This window comes from Denticeps clupeoides, chromosome 16 (genome assembly GCF_900700375.1).
Source record: "Denticeps clupeoides chromosome 16, fDenClu1.1, whole genome shotgun sequence".
Lineage (NCBI taxonomy): Eukaryota > Metazoa > Chordata > Actinopteri > Clupeiformes > Denticipitidae > Denticeps > Denticeps clupeoides.
Window position 1 is genome coordinate 17902564 of NC_041722.1, and position 19113 is coordinate 17921676.

Genomic DNA, 19113 nt, shown 5'->3' on the forward strand with positions numbered 1-19113 from the left:
AGGGATGCAGCACTCTTAAAATTGCAAAGCTTCTGAAGTGTGATCATCGAACAATCAAGCGTTTCATTCAAAATAGTCAACAGGGTCGCAAGAAGCGTGTGGAAAAACCAAGCCACAAAATACCTGCCCATCAACTGAGAAAAGTCAAGCGTGCAGCTGCCAAGATGCCACTTGCCACCAGTTTGGCCATATTTCAGAGATGCAACATCACTGGAGTGGCCAAAAGCACAAGGTGTGTAATACTCAGAGACATGGCCAAGGTAAGAAAAGCTGAAAGACGACCACCACTGAACAAGACACACAAGCTGAAACGTCAAGACTGGGCCAAGAAACCTCAAGACTGATTTTTCTAAGGTTTTATGGACTGATGAAATGAGAGTGAGTCTTGATGGGCCAGATGGATGGACCCGTGGCTGGATTGGTAAAGGGCAGAGAGCTCCAGTCCGACTCAGACGGCAACAAGGTGGAGGTGGAGTACTGGTTTGGGCTGGTATCATCAAAGATGAGCTTGTGGGGCCTTTTCGGGTTGAGGATGGAGTCAAGCTCAACTCCCAGTCCTACTGCCAGTTTCTGGAAGACACCTTCAAGCAGTGGTACAGGAAGAAGTCTGCATCCTTCAAGAAAAACATGATTTTCATGCAGGACAATGCTCCATCACACACGTCCAAGTACTCCACAGCGTGGCTGGCAAGAAAGGGTATAAAAGAAGAAAAACTAATGACATGGCCTCCTTGTTCACCTGATCTGAACCCCATTGAGAACCTGTGGTCCATCATCAAATGTGAGATTTACAAGGAGGGAAAACAGTACACCTCTTTGAACAGTGTCTGGGAGGCTGTGGTTGCTGCTGCACGCAATGTTGATGGTGAACAGATCAAAACACTGACAGAATCCATGGATGGTAGGCTTTTGAGTGTCCTTGCAAAGAAAGGTGGCTATATTGGTCGCTGATTTGTTTTTGTTTTGTTTTTGAATGTCAGAAATGTATATTTGTGAATGTGGAGATGTTATATTGGTTTCACTGGTAAAAATAAATAATTGAAATGGGTATATATTTGTTTTTTGTAAAGTTGCCTAATAATTATGCACAGTAATAGTCACCTGCACACACAGATATCCCCCTAAAATAGCTAAAAAAAAAAAAAAAAAACTACCAAAAACATTCAGCTTTGATATATATGAGTTTTTGGGTTCATTGAGAACATGGTTGTTGTTCAATAATAAAATTATTCCTCAAAAATACAATTTGCCTAATAATTCTGCACTCCCTGTATATTAAATGGGATATATAATAATAAATGACAATACTGCAATTACTGCCATTTTCATATACTGAATAAATACATTGTTATACTTTTTATTATATTATTATATATTCTGAAAAATGTCCCACATTAAATGAGATTATATATTGAAAAAGGCATTGCAAATACATGGGGTAGTTTCTCATATATTGAAATATATTCACCAATGTATTTCAATACAGATTCTGGTACATAGCAATATACGTTTGATTCGTAAGGGCTGACACTAACCCCTGACTGTCTTCAGAGGAACTGTACCTGTCACTACTGATGTAAGTTGCTCTGGCTAAGGGTGTCTGTTATATGCAGTAATGAAAATGTACATTTCTAATTTAGGCCAAAATCATATACGGAATGTCCCAGAGGGCTTTGACAGGCCCTTGCTAATGACCCTTTCGACAGTATTAAGCTACCTCATTTTGATGACCCTGTTTTCCTGAAGTCCACTTGCTGTTCATATTCCAATGGAAAACTTGGAAAATTTGGAAAGTAAAACATGGACTATGATCCGAGTTGTGCTAACTTGGACACAGGACACCGAGCTAGGAATCCGAGTCAAACCAACTTGGACACAGGACACTGAGCTAGGAATCCGAGTCAACCAACTTGGACAGAGGACACTGAGCTAGGAATCCGAGTCACACCAACTTGGACACAGGACTTTGAGATGTGAATCTGAGACACACCAACTGGGACATAGGACAGAATTTGGGAAGGTTGAAGACCAGTTGTGCTGCTGCATTCTGTATTAGAGGTCAGATGGCATTCAGAGGTGACCTGCTAGAAGGGAGTTACAGTAATCCAGTAACTCTAGGTGAACAAATATCTGGAGGGCCTGTGTGAACAGATTTTGTAGACAAGAAATCTACATGAGTGGGAAAGATTGGTGATGTGAGTCGAGAAGGAGAGTTGGTTGTCTAGTTGGGCCAGTGGTGGCCTAGCGGTTAAGGAAGCGCCCCCTTAATCAGAAGGTTTCCGGTTCGAATCCCGATCCGCCAATGTGCCACTGAGGTGCCACTGAGCAAAGCACCGTCCCCACACACTGCTCCCTGGGCGCCTGTCATGGCTGCCCACTGCTCACTCAGGGTGATGGGTTAAATGCAGAGGACAAATTTCACAGTGTGCATCGTGTGCTGTGCTGCTGTGTATCACAGGTGACAATCACTTCACTTTATTATTATATTATTACGATCATTACTCCAAGGTTGCATGCAGTTGTTGAAGGAGAGATTTGCGAGTTGTTCTGGTAGCCGGGGCGAAAATCCTTCATCGTGGTTGGGGGGACAATAGAGTAATTCCAGAGGGGGACATAAAAAAAACATTCTTTCATGTGCTGCTGACACTTTCTTAAATGTCTCATATAATATTAAATATCTTTCTCTCTTAACCCAGCATTAATATAAACACATTCAGCTAACAATATATGTTGTCTATGTGAAACAGGCCAGACTGAACTGTAGCTTTACATGTCCCGTGTTGTGCTTGTTGAACAAGTGTAGTGATCAATAACCAGTTTTAATGCATAAAAAACACAACTGAATGCATTAAAAACTCACCAGACAGCTATATACATGCCGCTCTGCACCTCGCAGCGCCTCCCATCTGAGAAACAGATCGCTGGACTGAACCATTGAGGATTAGGTGGGGGGCAGAGGGTGTAAATCCTTCACTTGTTATAACTCTCAAACATCAAACATGAATATATCCTTCAAATAAAAAATATTTTGTCTTTTATGGGGTTTTTGGGGATTGGTAGATAGCAAGATCCCTATGAGGTGAAGAATCTACTGGGATGAAGATTAGTTCCCTTTTGGTGGGATAAAAGCCAGGAATCCGAGTCACACCAACTTGGACATTGGTGGACACTGACCAGGACCATATACTGTATATTTACGCCCATTCACCCGGGCAACCATGCCAACGTGCGTGACTGGACATACATAAAAAAAAAAAAATGCGCAACCACATGAGACAAGACCAAGAACAATGGCACATGAGGACGTTCTGTAGTGAGGGAGACAGGCGCAAGGGACGAGGAACGGTTTAGTCATCAGCCTAACTGCCCGACAACATATGTGGCATCCCAAAAAAAACAGAACATGGGCTGCGAAGATCTTATCATGAAAGACGGGTTCTGCATTTGAAACTGTGGTGATGTCTTCTCGACAGTCCCCCCCAGCATATGGAAACTGGAGGAACCGGAGCACCGCCACGAGACCTGCATTGAGTTCACCGTGCGCGGGAACCCCCGGCCCACCCTGCGCTGGTTCCACAACGACAAGGAGATCTTCCAGAGCAACTACGTCCGCACCGAGTTGGAGAACTACAAGGACTTTGTGGAGGGCTGTTTGAACTTCAAGAACCCCACGCACTACAACAACGGGAACTACACGCTGGTGGCCAGCAATCCGCTGGGCAGCACCTCGAAGACGGTCTTTGGCCATTTCCTCGAGGCCCCGTTCCCCGAGGATGAAGGTGAGTCTCCGGCCTTCATTTTCACACAGCACAGTGACGCAAATCTCACTCACTTATTGTCTCTTCTCTTTTTGCAGATCAAGAATACGGTGAGACTTTACTTCCACAAAACCCATTACACGGATGCTGGAGAATTTGGTTTTATTTCTAGTGTTATTTGGTTATCGTTAGTGCGCGCGGCAGAAATGGTTTTCGTACACAGCGTTCACTCGGGGGTTGGCAGGGCCCTTTGCCCTTGGCTGGGCGATGCTCCCTCGCCGCCTTTCCGGCATCATTCACCGCTGCCCCGACGAAGACTGCGGCTACCTGGCCGGTGACCTTGGCTACGTCTGCCGTAATGAAGATTTACATCTCCGTCCGAGGTGCCACTCCACTTCCCCTCTGCACACCGGCGGGCCGAGGGAAGAGGGGAGCACGCCCCGCCGCGGTTCGCCCGGGATAACGGAGCATCGTCTGCGGCTGTCGTGACCGTTCCTGGAGGAGGGTGCGGGAAGTTCAGCGGAGGTGCCAAAGTGATTCTAATTATCACTGAGCGTGGCGGAGAGGCGCCTTGTGCTGGGGCGGCCGCGCCGTTCGTTCCACCGCGGGCCAATTAGCCGGTCCGCAATTACTCTCTGATCTCGAGAGCCGTGCCTTCACACTTCATTTTTCCATCAGCCGCCGGCCCGAGCGGGAGATTTCTGGGGGCCGGGGGACGAGAGGTTCGCCGTTTAATGTGATTCACGGCGCTGTTCTGTTCTCTGCCCTGCCTCACAGGCATCCCCACGCCTCCCGATGATGTGGCCAACATCCCGGAGGAGGATTCTTTCGGGGTGAGTGAAATGTTTGCGGGGAGAACCGCTGATTTAGCTGTTCCAAAATCTGACTGGCTGAGCCACATACAGCCATGCGATTAAATAGATTAAATGTATTATAAGCGTGACATTATAACATTGACTGCATATCACTTGAATTTTTTACATCACACCAGGAGGTGCATTTTGGGTTAGCCTTGCTCATATGTTGCCCGGCAACTGTAACATGCTAACAAACCGAATTGATTTGAACAATTGTTCATCATGGTTTTTGTTGTTGCTGGTTCGAATTTGTGCATTTTGTGCATTGAAGGATTTTGCATATGAGAAATCACTTCATCCAGAGCCACAACCACCAGCCAATCAGTATCGAGTATTTAAATGCACAAATCCATATATTAATGCTTAAGTCACTTAATGCTTTATTAATAACTGAAAATAATTCTTTTCTCGTTTGTAGTTTCTGGCATGTTTTAGAACTCTTGATTTAGTTGTTAATGATGACGGTTTCATTTGAAGACTGATGTCCTTGTCCTAGGTGTCCATTGCAGTGGGCTTGGCTGGTTTCGCCTGCGTCCTCCTCATCGTGCTCTTCGTCCTGATTAACAAATATGGCCGCCGCTCCAAGTTTGGCATGAAAGGTAAGCGGACGCTTTGTTCAGCAGGGGGTGGGGGTTGGCAGGCAGCAACATCCTATATGGGCAGCATCGCCATGCGCCATGAGTGCCGTGCATTCATCGTTGGCTGTGAAGATGTCTCGCTTGATAAGTTATGAGAGTGTTTGGCGCTGGTCACACAGAGGCGCTCCGTGTCACTGATATGGATTTGTGTTGTCGCTGGATTTGATCCTGGGCCACGTCCAGACGTTGCTTATCTCAGTGTATTGGCGTATCGCAGCGCCTGCCAGGCCCCATGCCGTCCTCTCTGGTAGGAATGGGAGGCGGACGCCTCGTGGCCAGGCCAGGGCTCGAAGGGGGAGGCGGGGCTGCCAGCAGCTCCGCCCCGCCCCTCTCTGGCACTGCACTGATACTGCTTGTGCCCAAATGGATGCTGTGTTTGCTCAGTGGCAGCTGTTCTGGTCAGACATTGGGGTGGGGGATAAACAATCAGCCCTACGCTCCCCTTCGGGAACCCGAGGATTTTATTTTCAATTCACTCCGTAGTTCTATGCTATTTAGCCGGGAAAATCTCACAGTAAAATATAATTTCTCACAGATTCGGACGTTTAATTAAAACCATGCATCTTCCGCAATGCAAAATGCTCTCGCAGGAGAGCCCCGCAAAACATGAATCTGTGAGTTTGTTACCAAGAGGCTCATTGCATCCGGTTACCATCAAAGGCCAAATGTCCTGATAATGACGTCAAGGCCACGTCTTGCCATGGCGAGGGAGTGCCCCTGCAGTCGGACGCCCCCCGGAACAAGCTATTACCCCTGATGAGGAGTATTGGATTCTTTCTTCACTAAATCACTCCAGCTCCTTTTTTTCGGCTCGCGGTTTCATTGCAGTCTATTCTCCGGCGCCCGATAAAATGATTATATTTTCCTGTTAGGGTCCTTTGGATTCCGATTAAGTCCCCCACCATGAGGTGTCCTGCCACAGTAGATCCAATTGATTTCAGCCGTGCCTTTGTGAGTGTGCGCCACCCGACCGGCCCGCTGCAGGTGATGGATTTTTCCTCCCGCCACCGCTGCAGGATTGATTTCTCTGCTCTGGTGTTTGTAATATTGTTTTTTTTTTTGAAGACAAACAGAATCTTTAATCAGAAATTAGTCTCAACCAGCTTCTCTGGTCACTGAATGTCACAATTTAGCCATAACACTCAATCTGAAGTTCTGAGTCATGATTGCTGCAGCCATTCATAAATAATAGCAGGACTTCCGGTTGTGCCACAATGGTCCAAAATAGGCTCTGAGGCGCTGATTTAATGTCGATTTTGTCCCAATTGTGTATTAGTGCTTAATTTTCTGCAGCTGAAATGGTATCGATAAATAATTTCTTCGCCGCTCCTGATGTATTCTTCTTTACTCTTTAAGAAAGATTTGGCTTCACCGCTGCCAAAGCCCACAGCGTATTTATTTACCCTGAAAGCTGAGCCAGACAGAGAAGTAACCACAGGTCTCCGAACCAGTTGATGAATTTCTGTCGGAAATGCGATGCACTCATTCATATCGAACCCAATTATCTGTCATCTAAATAAAGTTTTTTTTTTTTTTTTTTTTTTTCAATATTACTTTCCCCCTACAAAGACGTACAGGCCCCGAAGCCAAGGCTTCCTGAAACCCGAGTGCTGCAGCGCCCTGATGTTGTAATCTTTATACAATTACCGCCGATGTAATATGATATTCCCCGAAGATGCTTTTCTACTTCTGGCCATTTATTTCCTGCGACTTGTCAGATAAGATGCGGTGCAAGTCATTTTCGGAGGAGGGAGGCCTGGAGCTGCCGCTGTTGTGGCAAGGCAGTTTGTGTTGCCTCACGGCCACGGCTCGCAATGCCTGTTTTCTTAATGCCGCGCCTCTCAGGGCTCTTAGGCGTTCCTCCTCTCGCGCCGTTCGGTGCCCCAGCCGACTTAATCTGGTTTTCTGAGCCCGTTCATTTCGTTGCTGCTGTAGCGAGAGGTTGTTGGTAAAAGTGTTGTCAGCCGCCGGTGACCAGCGGGGATCTGCAGAAATGATGAGCTCTGGCCGGGGCCTGTGTGGAGCATCTCCCCGGCGTCCAGTCCAGTGCTAATAAAAAAAGTCATTGTGACACCCTGCAGCACAGCACACGGTGACACAACGAAATGTGTCCTCTGCTTTTAACCGTCATCCTGAGTGAGCAGTGGGCAGCCATGACAGGCGCCTGGGGAGCAGTGTGTTTGGACGGTGCTTTGCTCGGTGGCACCTTGGCGGCAACCTTCTGATTACGGGGCCGCCTCCATAACCGCTAGGCCACCACTGCCCCAACAATAACCCGGTCCTGCACTGTAAAAATGAATTCTGACGAGGGCCGACTGGACTAATGCACATACAACACAATAATCGAATGAATCAATGCAAGTTGCATCGTGGGAACATGCAGCTGCACACTGCAGTAACGCGCAGGCTTGACATGCATTGTCTCCTTCCCAGCTCGTGCCTGTGATTTATATCTTTTTCCATCCCGTTTTTCTCATCTGCACACTCGCTTTTTTTTTTTTTTTCCGTCCAGTGCTACAAGAGAAGCTGATCCCAAGAACCTTTCTCTTATTCATATTTCATATGCTTTAAAGATACATGAGTTTCTTCTGGATGGCTCTACCGCCTTTTGTTACATCCTAAGAATTAAAGTGAGAGAACAGAGGAAGAAAAAAAAAGCAAAAATGTAAAAAAAAACAGAACAAAGGAAAACACAGAAAACTGACCACCATGAGCGCCGACATGGCGGTTAGCTGCATGTTGCATCAGATCCACATTCCTCTCGACCCCTCACCTCATGGGACGTTCCCACTTTCTGGACTCTTTCCCGTTGAGTAGAAAGCCTCGGCCTGCCTTTCCCTTTAATCGCCACGGCGAAGTCCCAGGACTTCCTGAGTGCAGAAAGTTCCAGATTGTGGCAAGAAACAAGGTCAGGAACGGCCCGCTGTGCCTTGCTCAGACTGGCGCGGCCAAAACACGGATGCATAATGCATGTTTTTATTATTTATTAAACTTCGTGGCCGTGTGATATTTTTCTTCAGCTTGAGTTTGAGGTGGTTTGAGCGTTGCACGCTGGACTGGAGGTGCTGTCTGGACCAGCCACAACTTTTAAACCATGGAAAGGTGAAGGGAAGAACATTTACGATACAGTTGTAGGTGCCGAGATATGGCATATACTAGACAGCAAGCAAGAAAGCAGTTCTTCAAGTTGGACAAATGGACAAGTGTAAGCATATGAAGGACCTTGACAGGGAGTAGATGCTGCGCGACTGGATCAGAGCATCTCCAACACAGCAGGTCCATGTGGTCCATGGAGCGCTGGAACTAATCTGGTCCATGGAAGCCCCACCTCCCGGTTTACGCCTTGGTTTCCAGATTCCATCAGTTTAAATTGGGAGTGGGACACAAACAACGTTTTTAAAATGATGGCGGATTTGGTCTGTTCTGTTGCAGAACTTTTCCTGTTGCAGGAGCTGCAATATGTATTTTTACCGCAATTACGTTCTCGCGCACAGTCCGTCAGCCTGGAAGCCCGTTGTGCGCCAGCAGGTTAGTATTTAGAAAGAGATTAACTCTGCTTTATTGCGTGACGCACGCTCTGCCTCCGTTTGTCATGACAGTTGTTTTGCTCGCCATGAGAACGGGGCAGCAGCTTGAACCCACTTCCTGTGCGGAGGTACGACAGAATTAAAACCGCTGAGCCGACTGAAGTGGGACTCTTGTCCTTCTGGATGGGTCCGGGTCGGTTTGAGGGCGGTTTTTGGGACATTTCCAAACTACAGCACTCAGTGTGATAGGTGGGTGTATTTGTGCATCTCAAAATAATCAGAACATGGTGAAAGGAGTCATCATTCTTCATAATGAAGGTAAAACGTTCACCTTCAACCCCAACCACATGTTGACTGTATAGGACAAATCCTGCAAGTAGATGCTCTTCGGATCGTGGACTTTTGTTTTATTGTCAATCTTATGACATGAAAAAGAACAGAAATGGAATATCATGGTAAAGGTACACTGAGTATTGTTTTTTTCACCATATCTATTATTTTTTATTCATTTACATTTACAGCATTTACCAGACGCCCTTATCCAGAGCGACTTACAATCAGTAGTTACAGGGACAGTCCCCCCCTGGAGACACTCAGGGTTAAGTGTCTTGCTCAGGAACACAATGGTAGTAAGTGGGATTTGAACCTGTGTCTTCTGGTTCATAGGCGAGTGTGTTACCCGCTAGGCTACTACCACCCTACCACCATTCAGATCTATTAAAACGTTGATGCGGTTTTCAAATTTCTGGCTATTGTATGGTTTTTATGCAACGTGGCCTCTGTCACAAAGATAAATGTCTTAATGAATCATCTGAAAATGAACACGTTTTTGTGACAGCAACTGAGACAGTGTGGCCTTGTGTTCTTCATAGAAAGACTTGTCCCTCAATCAGCCTAAATGGCTGTTTGCAATTGGACATCTACGAATGATCATTTGTATGATATTTTGTTTTAATGTTGGAAATTCGCTTAGCATCAGGGCTACAAAAAAATGCCGATGCTTTGGTGAGTGGTTGGTGACGCTGACGCCCCTGACAGCCCAAATCCTCAGGCGGGCAGACGGCGTCTGAAATATGGCGACCTTGGCAGCGCACGAACGCTAACATTGTCTCGTTATCGCAGCGGTAAGTGGAGCTGTGATCTGCCGAAGTTCCACTGGCCTTGATGTACGAGCCGGCGCAGCGAAAGCACCTTGGCGATTTAGGTGAATGTCGGCGCGCTCGCCAAAAGACGCGTATATCAAAAGCGCACGGACGGAGCGCGAGGCGGAAAGACAAGATGGCGCTAAACTGCCTCTTCTCCTCTTGGGCCCACTTATCTGTGAACAGCAGAGCAGCGGTGGATGGGATTCGGTGGGATTCGGTGGGATCCGTGGAATGTTGTGCAGTCTAGCACCGGGCCTGCTACCTCCAAACTGTATAAATATTCAGCCACGACACAACCGGAATGATAAAGAAGCATCATTTGCATACAACTGCAGATGAAGTGGGAGAGAACGTTGAATGAAAAATAGCTTATAAGCGGCTGTATGGGAAAAATGAATTATTTACTAAATGGAATTGCTGTATGTCAACCGGTGACAGACACATTTCACATTAGTGTCTGTTCAGATTCTTCAGCAGTGCATTCTGGATCACCGACAACGTTGCTCTCCAAATGCGAGTAAATCAAGTCAAATTTTGCCTTCTTTCCAGATTGCAAGAATATAACTTTGATTATGTCTATGGACATCCTTACAGACATGAAATTCTATATGTTCATATAATATATTGGAAGTGCACTTTATATGTTGTAGTGCAGGCAGCAGGCAGCATCTATTTATTGCCATAAATAAGGTTATCAGTAATTACAGTAAATACATGTATTAACTGTATTTAAAAAGCACGCCGTGTCAGAAGCACATCTTCTGGCGACTGGCTGCAGAATAGTTACATCCTGGGAAGTGTCTAGGATCACAACCCGGGAAATAAAGGCGTGATCTGGAACATCCGAACATCTGACACGGCTCGCCCCGGCGATCCCTCGCCACCAGTGCAGGGAGCGCAGGAATAAAATGTAAATGCGCCCACTTTACAAGTCAGATGGAGAGCATTAAGGGGGCCGAGGACAGTGAATTAAAAGCGGCCGGATATCATTTCTGCACATGTTGTAAGTACTGTAATGAGTTTTCCCATACGAAACGGTGGTAAATTAATTTCCATATGGATTAATAAAACGTTGGTTTTTAATGGACTCCTCAGCACCCTCTCCTCCTCACCGGGTCACACAATAGCTTCAAACACACTTTGGGCCGGACCTGCGCTTTGGCCATTGTTTCGGCCCACTCTGCTTTCCTATTAAGCTTGTAACCCCTGGAGCTTTAAAAGAGGTGGAATTCGGCAGAAGAAAATCCCTCTTAATGTTTCATGAGTGTCACTTAAAATGAAGCGGGACGAGGAGCCGTTGTTGTGTAATCACGACTGCTTAATTATTCAGCGTTGCGCTTCTGCCCAGAAGGGTGATAGTGATGCGCAAAGATGGCCCTGCTGATTCAGGAAGACATAAATAAAGAATTAAAGACGCCTGCTCCGCCGCTGATCTCTGCTTGCAGGAACGCCGGAACCCCTGGGAGCAGCATATGCGCAGGATCCTCTTCCGTAAGAAGGTTCTGGCTATTAATTATAATTACTTTATAACCAGAGACGTTATAAGGGAGTTGACACACCGCTTAAATAATGAGGACTAGAAATTGATGTCAAGAGCCTGCAAGATACTGTCTGTTTGCACATAAAAGAAAAGCTTCTGCTTTACAGCAAGGTTAACTGAGAACACTTTCTTCAAATAGAGTTCTTGCGCTGTTCGTTTTAGAACTTTTTAAAGCTTATTTCAGGACCCATGTTTTTTATGTCCCCCACTGTCCCCATTCACATTTACCCCAAAATAGCTGGCATTACCAAGATGGCTGCCAGATGGCAAAACCGACTTATTGGGACTTAGTGCTCAATTTGCACTCAGTAGATGAGGACATATTTAACTAATAAGTAAGCACCTGAACGCTGATGTTAGACATCGACATGAAGAATTTGAACTTGATCAGACTGGGAAAAAAATGTAGAATGTAGGATGTAGAATTACAAACCCAAACAAGCTGGTGTGCGGCAACTCACACCGTGGGAACGAGAGTAAAAATGTAAAATTGACCTGTTGATTCATCCCCTGGTGACCTGGTACCGTGGGCTCTATTATCCCAACATGGCTCCAGTGGGAATTGCAGCTACGGGTTGGATTCACAGTTTTATACGTCACACCTGGTGCCTTCAGCTCTGCACTATTTTGCAAAAACTCGTTATTTAGCTTCCGTTCATACGGACGCTAATGCAGAGGTTGAAATTTGGGCATTGAAAGTGCTTCACTGAATGAAAACAGAAACCGGGGAGACATTTTTGAGATGAATGAATGTTAGAAAATGGAACTCATTGTTGTGTTTGTGTTCCAACTATTGGGTGCAAATTGAGCACTAAGTCATACCAAAGTCCTTTTAAAGTCCCTGTCACGGGTAGGCTGGACATGGCATGAAGGAGGACGCATTCGCACAATTTCACAGGACAGGGGTTTAATACAGACTACACACGAGACAAGGGAACATGAACACGCACAATGACCCGACCACGACCACGATAGTTTTATACAATTATATAAATAGACAACAGGTGAACACGATCAGGGAACATTACACAGGACTAACATGAAACTCCGGTCCGGACTCCGGATCCGGAGTAACCCCTGCCGGTCCGGATCATGACAGTACTCCCCCCTCAAAAGGCACTACCACCTGGGAGTGCACAACAAAATGGTCCATGAAAGGGAGGAGAAGTCCATAAGGACGAGTGGCGGCAGTCCTGCACCGGCGGCGTCAGGCCCGGGCCAAAGCACGGCTCGTCCGTGGGGGACCGGCATCCTGTCCGCCGTCCGCAGGCACCATCACTCCGGCACGCCCCGCTGGAAAGTTTGCCGCCTCCCTCGTCTCGGTTAAGGCCGGGAGCACCTGAACTGCGCACGGATTCGTTGGTACTCCCCGCCTCCGGAATCGCCAGGGGGAACATGGACAGTGTGACAGATCCTCTTGACCCCATGGTAGCTTTCGTAGGCCTCAGAGAGTCTGTCACGCTTTTAACCATCACCCTTGGTGAGCAGTGGGCAGCCATGACAGGTGCCCGGGGAGTAGTGTGTGGGGACGGTGCTTTGCTCAATGGATTGGGATTCGAACCGGCAACCTTCTAATGACGGGGCCGCTTCCTTTTATCGGGAACCGATAAAAACCTGACATGGATCATGGCGGGGAACTGGCGATTACCGGAGGTGCGGCGCTGGAATCCGGAGGAGACGGCGGCGTCGGGGGACGTCCATACATGGAATCTTGAACATGGATCTGTGGAGCAGACGTCCTCCCGACCATCCAGGGCTCCCTGGATCTCAGCAGGGCGTAGATCGTCTGCGTCCACTCGGGTTATTCTGCGTGTAGATGTTCCCCTGTCGTGTGTAGTTTGTATTAAACCCCTGTCGCATGAAATCGTCCTCCTTCATCGCCATGTCCAGCCCACCCGTGACAGTCCCATTTGCCAAGGGCAGCGGTGGCCTAGCAGTTAAGGAAGCGGCCCCGTCATTAGAAGGTTGCCGGTTCGAATCCCAATCCATTGAGCAAAGCACCGTCCCCACACACTACTCCCCGGGCACCTGTCATGGCTGCCCACTGCTCACCAAGGGTGATGGTTAAAAGCAGAGGACACATTTCGGTGTGTCACCGTGTGCTGTGCTGCAGTGATTCACAATAACGATCACTTCACTTAACCAGGAATTAATGAAATGAAAGCCTACAGGATCACTGTAAAAGCATGTTCTCATCAGTGTGGTCTCCTCATTCAGATTCAGTCTTCCATCAGATGCCCATAATGGAATCTGGATGTTTTTTCCTGGCACATTAACTTGTCCTGTGGTCATCCTGGAAGAAAGCAAATGTTTTATCATCAGGCGAATGCGATCGCTTAACAACTCACTCTGTATGAATCTGAAGTGACCCAAACCCTCCAACAAAATGTCCCCCGTAATCGAGTTCCTCTTTTCATATGTTCTGCTCCTTCACCTGTCTGGAGGCCACGGTGACAGGTGGATGGCTGCACCAACGCCAGCGTTGGCGCCCGCGTTCTCTTTTGCACACTTGACCTCTCGCGGAGAAGCATGGTTTGAATTAGAGCAACGGCGCGCTTGCACATCATTCGGCCCCCCGCTTTTTTCCCCCGGCTGCGTGAAATGGAAATGGGGCCCGGTGCCGAACAGGGCCGAGGGGTCATCATTGGCCGGTCAAAGGCGCCACGCTAAATCAATTTCATGGCTGAAGCGGCCCAATCCCTCAATCCTCGCCGCAATTTAATGTGATTTAGAGCGGCGTGTCGCCCCCAAAACAACTTCAAATTGGCGGAATTCTTCGGGAGACAAATTTATATTCCTGTCACCCGGAGCGGAGACTTCGTAGCGCCGCCGCCGCCGTCGGCGTCCGTCACTGCGCCGCGGTGTTATGAGCCATCGCTTGTACAGTTTATTAAAAATGGATAGATGAATCAGAACGTCCCTTCTCCCTTACGGCGTCGCATCATTCTCTCTCATCGCCGCCGCGCCGAATTTACGGCTCCGGTTTTCCTTCTCCTGTCTGCACCACATTCGCCGTCACGGATTAATACCTGTTTGTTTTTTGGCGAAAATTCTCATTAGCATTGTGCATCCTGGAGCCCGCTGGGGGATTCCAGACGTGACGTAGGGAATAAAATCCACATGGTTCGCTGATTAACCCCGTTAACCGCTCATTAACCGGCTTCCGCGTTTTATAGGATTATTAAGGTCTCGTCATTGTAAACACTTCTCCAAGTCCTAAAGCGACAAGTACGGATTTTGCACCCATGATCTTCCGTATATGGAACCGGCGGCCCGGCCAAGTGCTCAGGCCGTCCTCTTTTCTTTTTTTAAAACGTTCGTTACGAACACGCTCGTTCTGCACCATCTTGTTGCCATGAGAATCCCATTCGTGCAAGCTGCTCTCCGTATTCCCGCATTCATTGTTTTATTTCGGCTGGATTCGAAGGCCGCATTGCTGATGCACGCGTGGGTGGGCGGGAGCCCCCTGGGGGGCAGGACTGAAGTGAACAAAGCAAACGGGCCGCCTGGCCGTGGATGTGCTGAGCTCAGGACGCGGAGAAGAGCCCACGCTTCCTCTCGGGCCTGACGAAGGCGGCCCTGCTGACCGGAGGATGGAGGATGGCCGGACTTCATCGTAAACCTCAAACACGGGGAAACTTTTAAAAATGGACAGACGTGCCATGCCAGCACCAGATGCATACACATCAGACATAAACATAAAAAGGCACCACAGTCTTAATATTTACGAGGACATGTGCATTGAAATGAGTGGCTCAGATGGGCCAGTGGTGGATGGGCCTAGCAGGTAAGGAAGTGGACCTGTAATTAAACAGGTTGCCAGTTCGAATCCCGGCCCGCCAAGGCGCCTCTGAGGTGCCGCTGATCAAGGTACCGTCTCCACACACTGCTCCCTGGGCGCCTGGGGGCAATTCTGTACCGGGCCGGATTAAAAACATGTGCCGTAGTTTGCCCACCCCTGCGTTAACGGCTTCAAAATACACAGCGACACAGTGAAATTTGTCCTCTGCATTAACCCATCGCCCTTGGTGAGCAGTGGGCAGCCATGACAGGTGCCCGGGGAGCAGTGTGTGGGGACGGTGCTTTGCTCAGTGGCACCTCAGTGGCACCTTGGAGGATCGGGATGTGAACTGGCGACCTTCTGATTACGGGGCCGCTTCCTTAACCGCTAGGCCACCACTGTCCCCAAGCGGGGGGGGGTAGAAAGAGTACACAGGAGGTATGAATGGTAGTAAATGTGAATGCTGTGCACCACAGGCAGCATTGGTTGCAACAGACAATTGGCTCCTTGGTCAAATTTTATTTTCTTTAAAACATAAATAAGTTTGTTTTGGAAAAAATAAGCGAAAATGTATTTATTTCTTTATTTTTGCCTTTTTGAGTCTTGGTGCTAAATGCCCCAGGCATTCAATTTAAAGACCCCCCCCTTACAGGATTTCTTTTTGGTTTTATATTGGTCCCTTAATACTGTATCTGAAGCGTTTTTCTGAAATTCATCCTTGGTTCAGAATTACAGCCACTTTTACCACAATGAGATTCCCCCAGAATGCGCCGTTTCTGTGTCTGTAGTGAGGAGGAGAGAGGCGGGAGGAGGAGAGCAGCCTATAGAAGTTAAGGGGGCATTCACAGAAATCCTTTGGAGTGAAAATTGGGAATTTTCTGGAGTTGCTTTTTTAAGGTGGAAATTCTCTGGGCGGACAAAGCATGAGAAACAAGGGTGGTAGTAGCCTAGTGGGTAACACACTCGCCTATGAACCAGAAGACCCAGGTTCAAATCCCACTTACTACCATCGTGTCCCTGAGCAAGACACTTAACCCTGAGTGTCTCCGGGGGGGCTGTCCCTGTAACTACTGATTGTAAGTCGCTCTGGATAAGGGCGTCTGGTAAATGCCGTAAATGTAAATGTAAATGTAGAAACAGGAGGTAACCAAATTCCAGATCCAGCCATCTGAGCTGCTGCTCTGAATATGGTGAAGCAGAATGGCCAGAACTCTTTACGCATATTGCCATTTCCAGCCACTGCAGGACCATAGACAGGCTCGGGGAACTCGTATTAATGTTAAAAAATCTCACAAATGATAGGGGATCTGAGAGGATCTTAATTTCTCATCATTATTTCTCTGAACTGAAGGGTTTTGATCAGACAGTAGAAAATGATGAATATTTTCCTTTAATTCTGAGTCATTACTGGGATGCTGTTTATTCTGTGTTGCCAAACCATTGGGGTTCAGGAGTAAATTGTAGATTAATGGAGATGATTTGCAGAACCGCGCATAACGTGACAGAACAGCAGCTCAGCCAGTCAAGTCATGCAACAATCTGCCAGTGACAATCGCAAAAAGAGAGGTGGGGGGGGCAGCGCCAGCGTGACTCACTTCATCCCCCTTCCACCCGATTATTCATGTGGAAGGTCTGGCCATGTCCAGTTCCGTAAAGGTCATCACACGCTTCTGGTCTTGTGTGTAGGTGAGATTATATCGGAGCATGCGGTGCAAGTACCAGAAGAAAAGGGAAAATCTTCTCTCTCTCTCTCTCTCTCTCTCTCTCTCTCTCTCTCTCTGTGCGCGGGAGGGAGAGAAATACATCTTTTCCAAACGGGAGGTTAGGTTTAGTGGAACTGTCATCTGTAATAGGCAATTTCTGTGATCGTCATGGTGAGTTGACACGGTTGTCTGTGGAGATGGTGATGGGCTGTGCAGGAACGCCAGTGGGGGCGGAGCTCCCTCATTTCCATGGTGCACAGTGTTGCTCCCGGCCTACAAAGTGTGGCCACACTTGACTTTTAAAGATCACTGAACAAAGATCACTGGACCACATTCAGTCTTCTTTTTAAAAAGTGGATTGCACGGCGGGCACAGCATTCATGCCTTCTGGATTTACGGAAATAAACAGAAATGACTGCTGTTGGAAAGGAGGGGCTAACATACTAACTAGATGAACTTTAATGATGTTATTAGAAACAAAGTTTAAAAAGGGGGGGGAGCCAGTATGCATCCCTGGTGGTCCTGTGGTTAGGATTCGGTGAAGCTCCGGTTCAATTCATGGTCGTGCAAGGGTTGTGAAAGATTCTCATTTATTTTCAGGGGCAGTGGTGGCCGTAATTAAGCGGCCCTGAAATCAGAAGGTTGCTGGTTCGACTCCCAAGTCACTATAGCCACACGCTGCTCCCCAGGCGCCTGTTATGGCCGCCCACTGTTCACCAAGGGTGATGGCTAAAAGCAGAGGACACGTTTTGTTGTGTCACCGTGTGCTGTGCTGCTGTGTATCACAATGACAATCACCTCACTTTCACTTTCGTGATTGACAGCTCTCACACACCCTACTTCCTCATTCTCGACAGTCCTGTCAATATGTCCATCTCCTCCTCCTCCGCTTCCCTCCGTTCTCTACACTCCGCGTACACAAACGTGACCACCAACATGCCGGATATCAGCACTTTAATTCGAGGACGAGTGAATCAGCTGGAGAACGTGCGGCGTGTTACTCTGCCGGCTTCTCCGCGCTCGTCCTGGAGAGCGTCCATATGGGGGACAGCACGGTCCAGTTGCTGGGGTAATAGCGCGCTAATCGCAGGGTGAATTGTGTCGAGCAGCCGTCCTGGCTAATGGGCAGAGTAAAACAGAAGAAGTGTGGCGGGAATCTCGCTGGAGGCAAACATCACCTTGCCACGTAACCTCCCATTCAACTTGCGCTGCTTTTCTGCTCCACTGGGAGCAAATTGGTCCAATTTGACTTGCCGCGCTCGATAATTAGTGACAATTGTAAAAGTAATTTACAAACTCAAGAAAACTGAGCTGTGCAAATGATGCCAATTAACCGAAATGAGCCGAGCGGCGGCGAATTGTGCGCCTCCAAGGGGCATCCGTGCCACTCCCGGTCCCCGTTGACCCCTGCGCGACCCCGTCAATCCGCCGCGAAGTCTCGACCGCGGAACGCTCGCCTCCGAAGGCAGGAAGCGACCGCTGGAGAGGCTCGACATCAGCATCCGCTCCTGTTTACTCGTGACTGGTGGGTGAATGCAAATTAGCGGCCCTGTTTAGCTCGGCAGTTAGCAATTTGCAGGCGTGCGCGGTGCGCGGTGCGTTCTCAGACCTGCCAAAAATAGTCGCTAATCGCTCTTAATCCCAGATGTGGGAGGGGAGTCTCTCTTTTATTGTCTCCCTCCGCACAGATTGTGTCAGTCAGCCCCTCCGTCGCCCCCCCCCCGAGTCGACTCGACTATCACGGCACGCAGGAGGCGAAAGTTTGGCATTTGGCGCGCCGCGGCTGCCGCTTGTTCCCGTTTGATCCGGAGCGCTTGAATAATAACGTGATGAGCGAGGCCAGCCGCGTGGCATTTAGAGGCGGCAGGAACGGAAAAGGAGCGTTTTCCGTTTCCGTTTTCTCTGCAAAAGTGGAATGCAGAGACTTGTCAGGCGAGGGAACCTTTTTCCCCGAATCTGCCGAGTCCTCGGCCCGAGTGGGAGAGCGGAAACGCGAGGGGTTTTTGATTACGCCGACGAAACGGTGCTGTGATTCGACCCCGGCGTGTTTGGTTTGTTCTGTTCTCTCTTCACTCATTTACAAGTGGCGTGAATAACAGGCGTGAGTCATGCGCCGTCTGAAAGAAACGCGCTGTACATCCACGTGGGAGGGAAGGAGAGGTTT

General features: G+C 48.2%; 1 protein-coding gene across 2 annotated transcripts in view; it reads left to right on the forward strand.

Moving 5' to 3' along the window:
* The window catches only part of ntrk3b (neurotrophic tyrosine kinase, receptor, type 3b), an 86389-nt gene that overhangs the window by 34336 nt on the left and 32940 nt on the right, over positions 1 to 19113 (forward strand). For both annotated transcript variants that reach the window (XM_028956255.1, XM_028956256.1), the window contains exons 8-11: positions 3474 to 3779; positions 3857 to 3868; positions 4536 to 4591; positions 5112 to 5214. In XM_028956255.1, coding sequence (XP_028812088.1) covers positions 3474 to 3779; positions 3857 to 3868; positions 4536 to 4591; positions 5112 to 5214 — 477 coding nt within the window. The remainder of the gene's footprint in view (positions 1 to 3473; positions 3780 to 3856; positions 3869 to 4535; positions 4592 to 5111; positions 5215 to 19113) is intronic.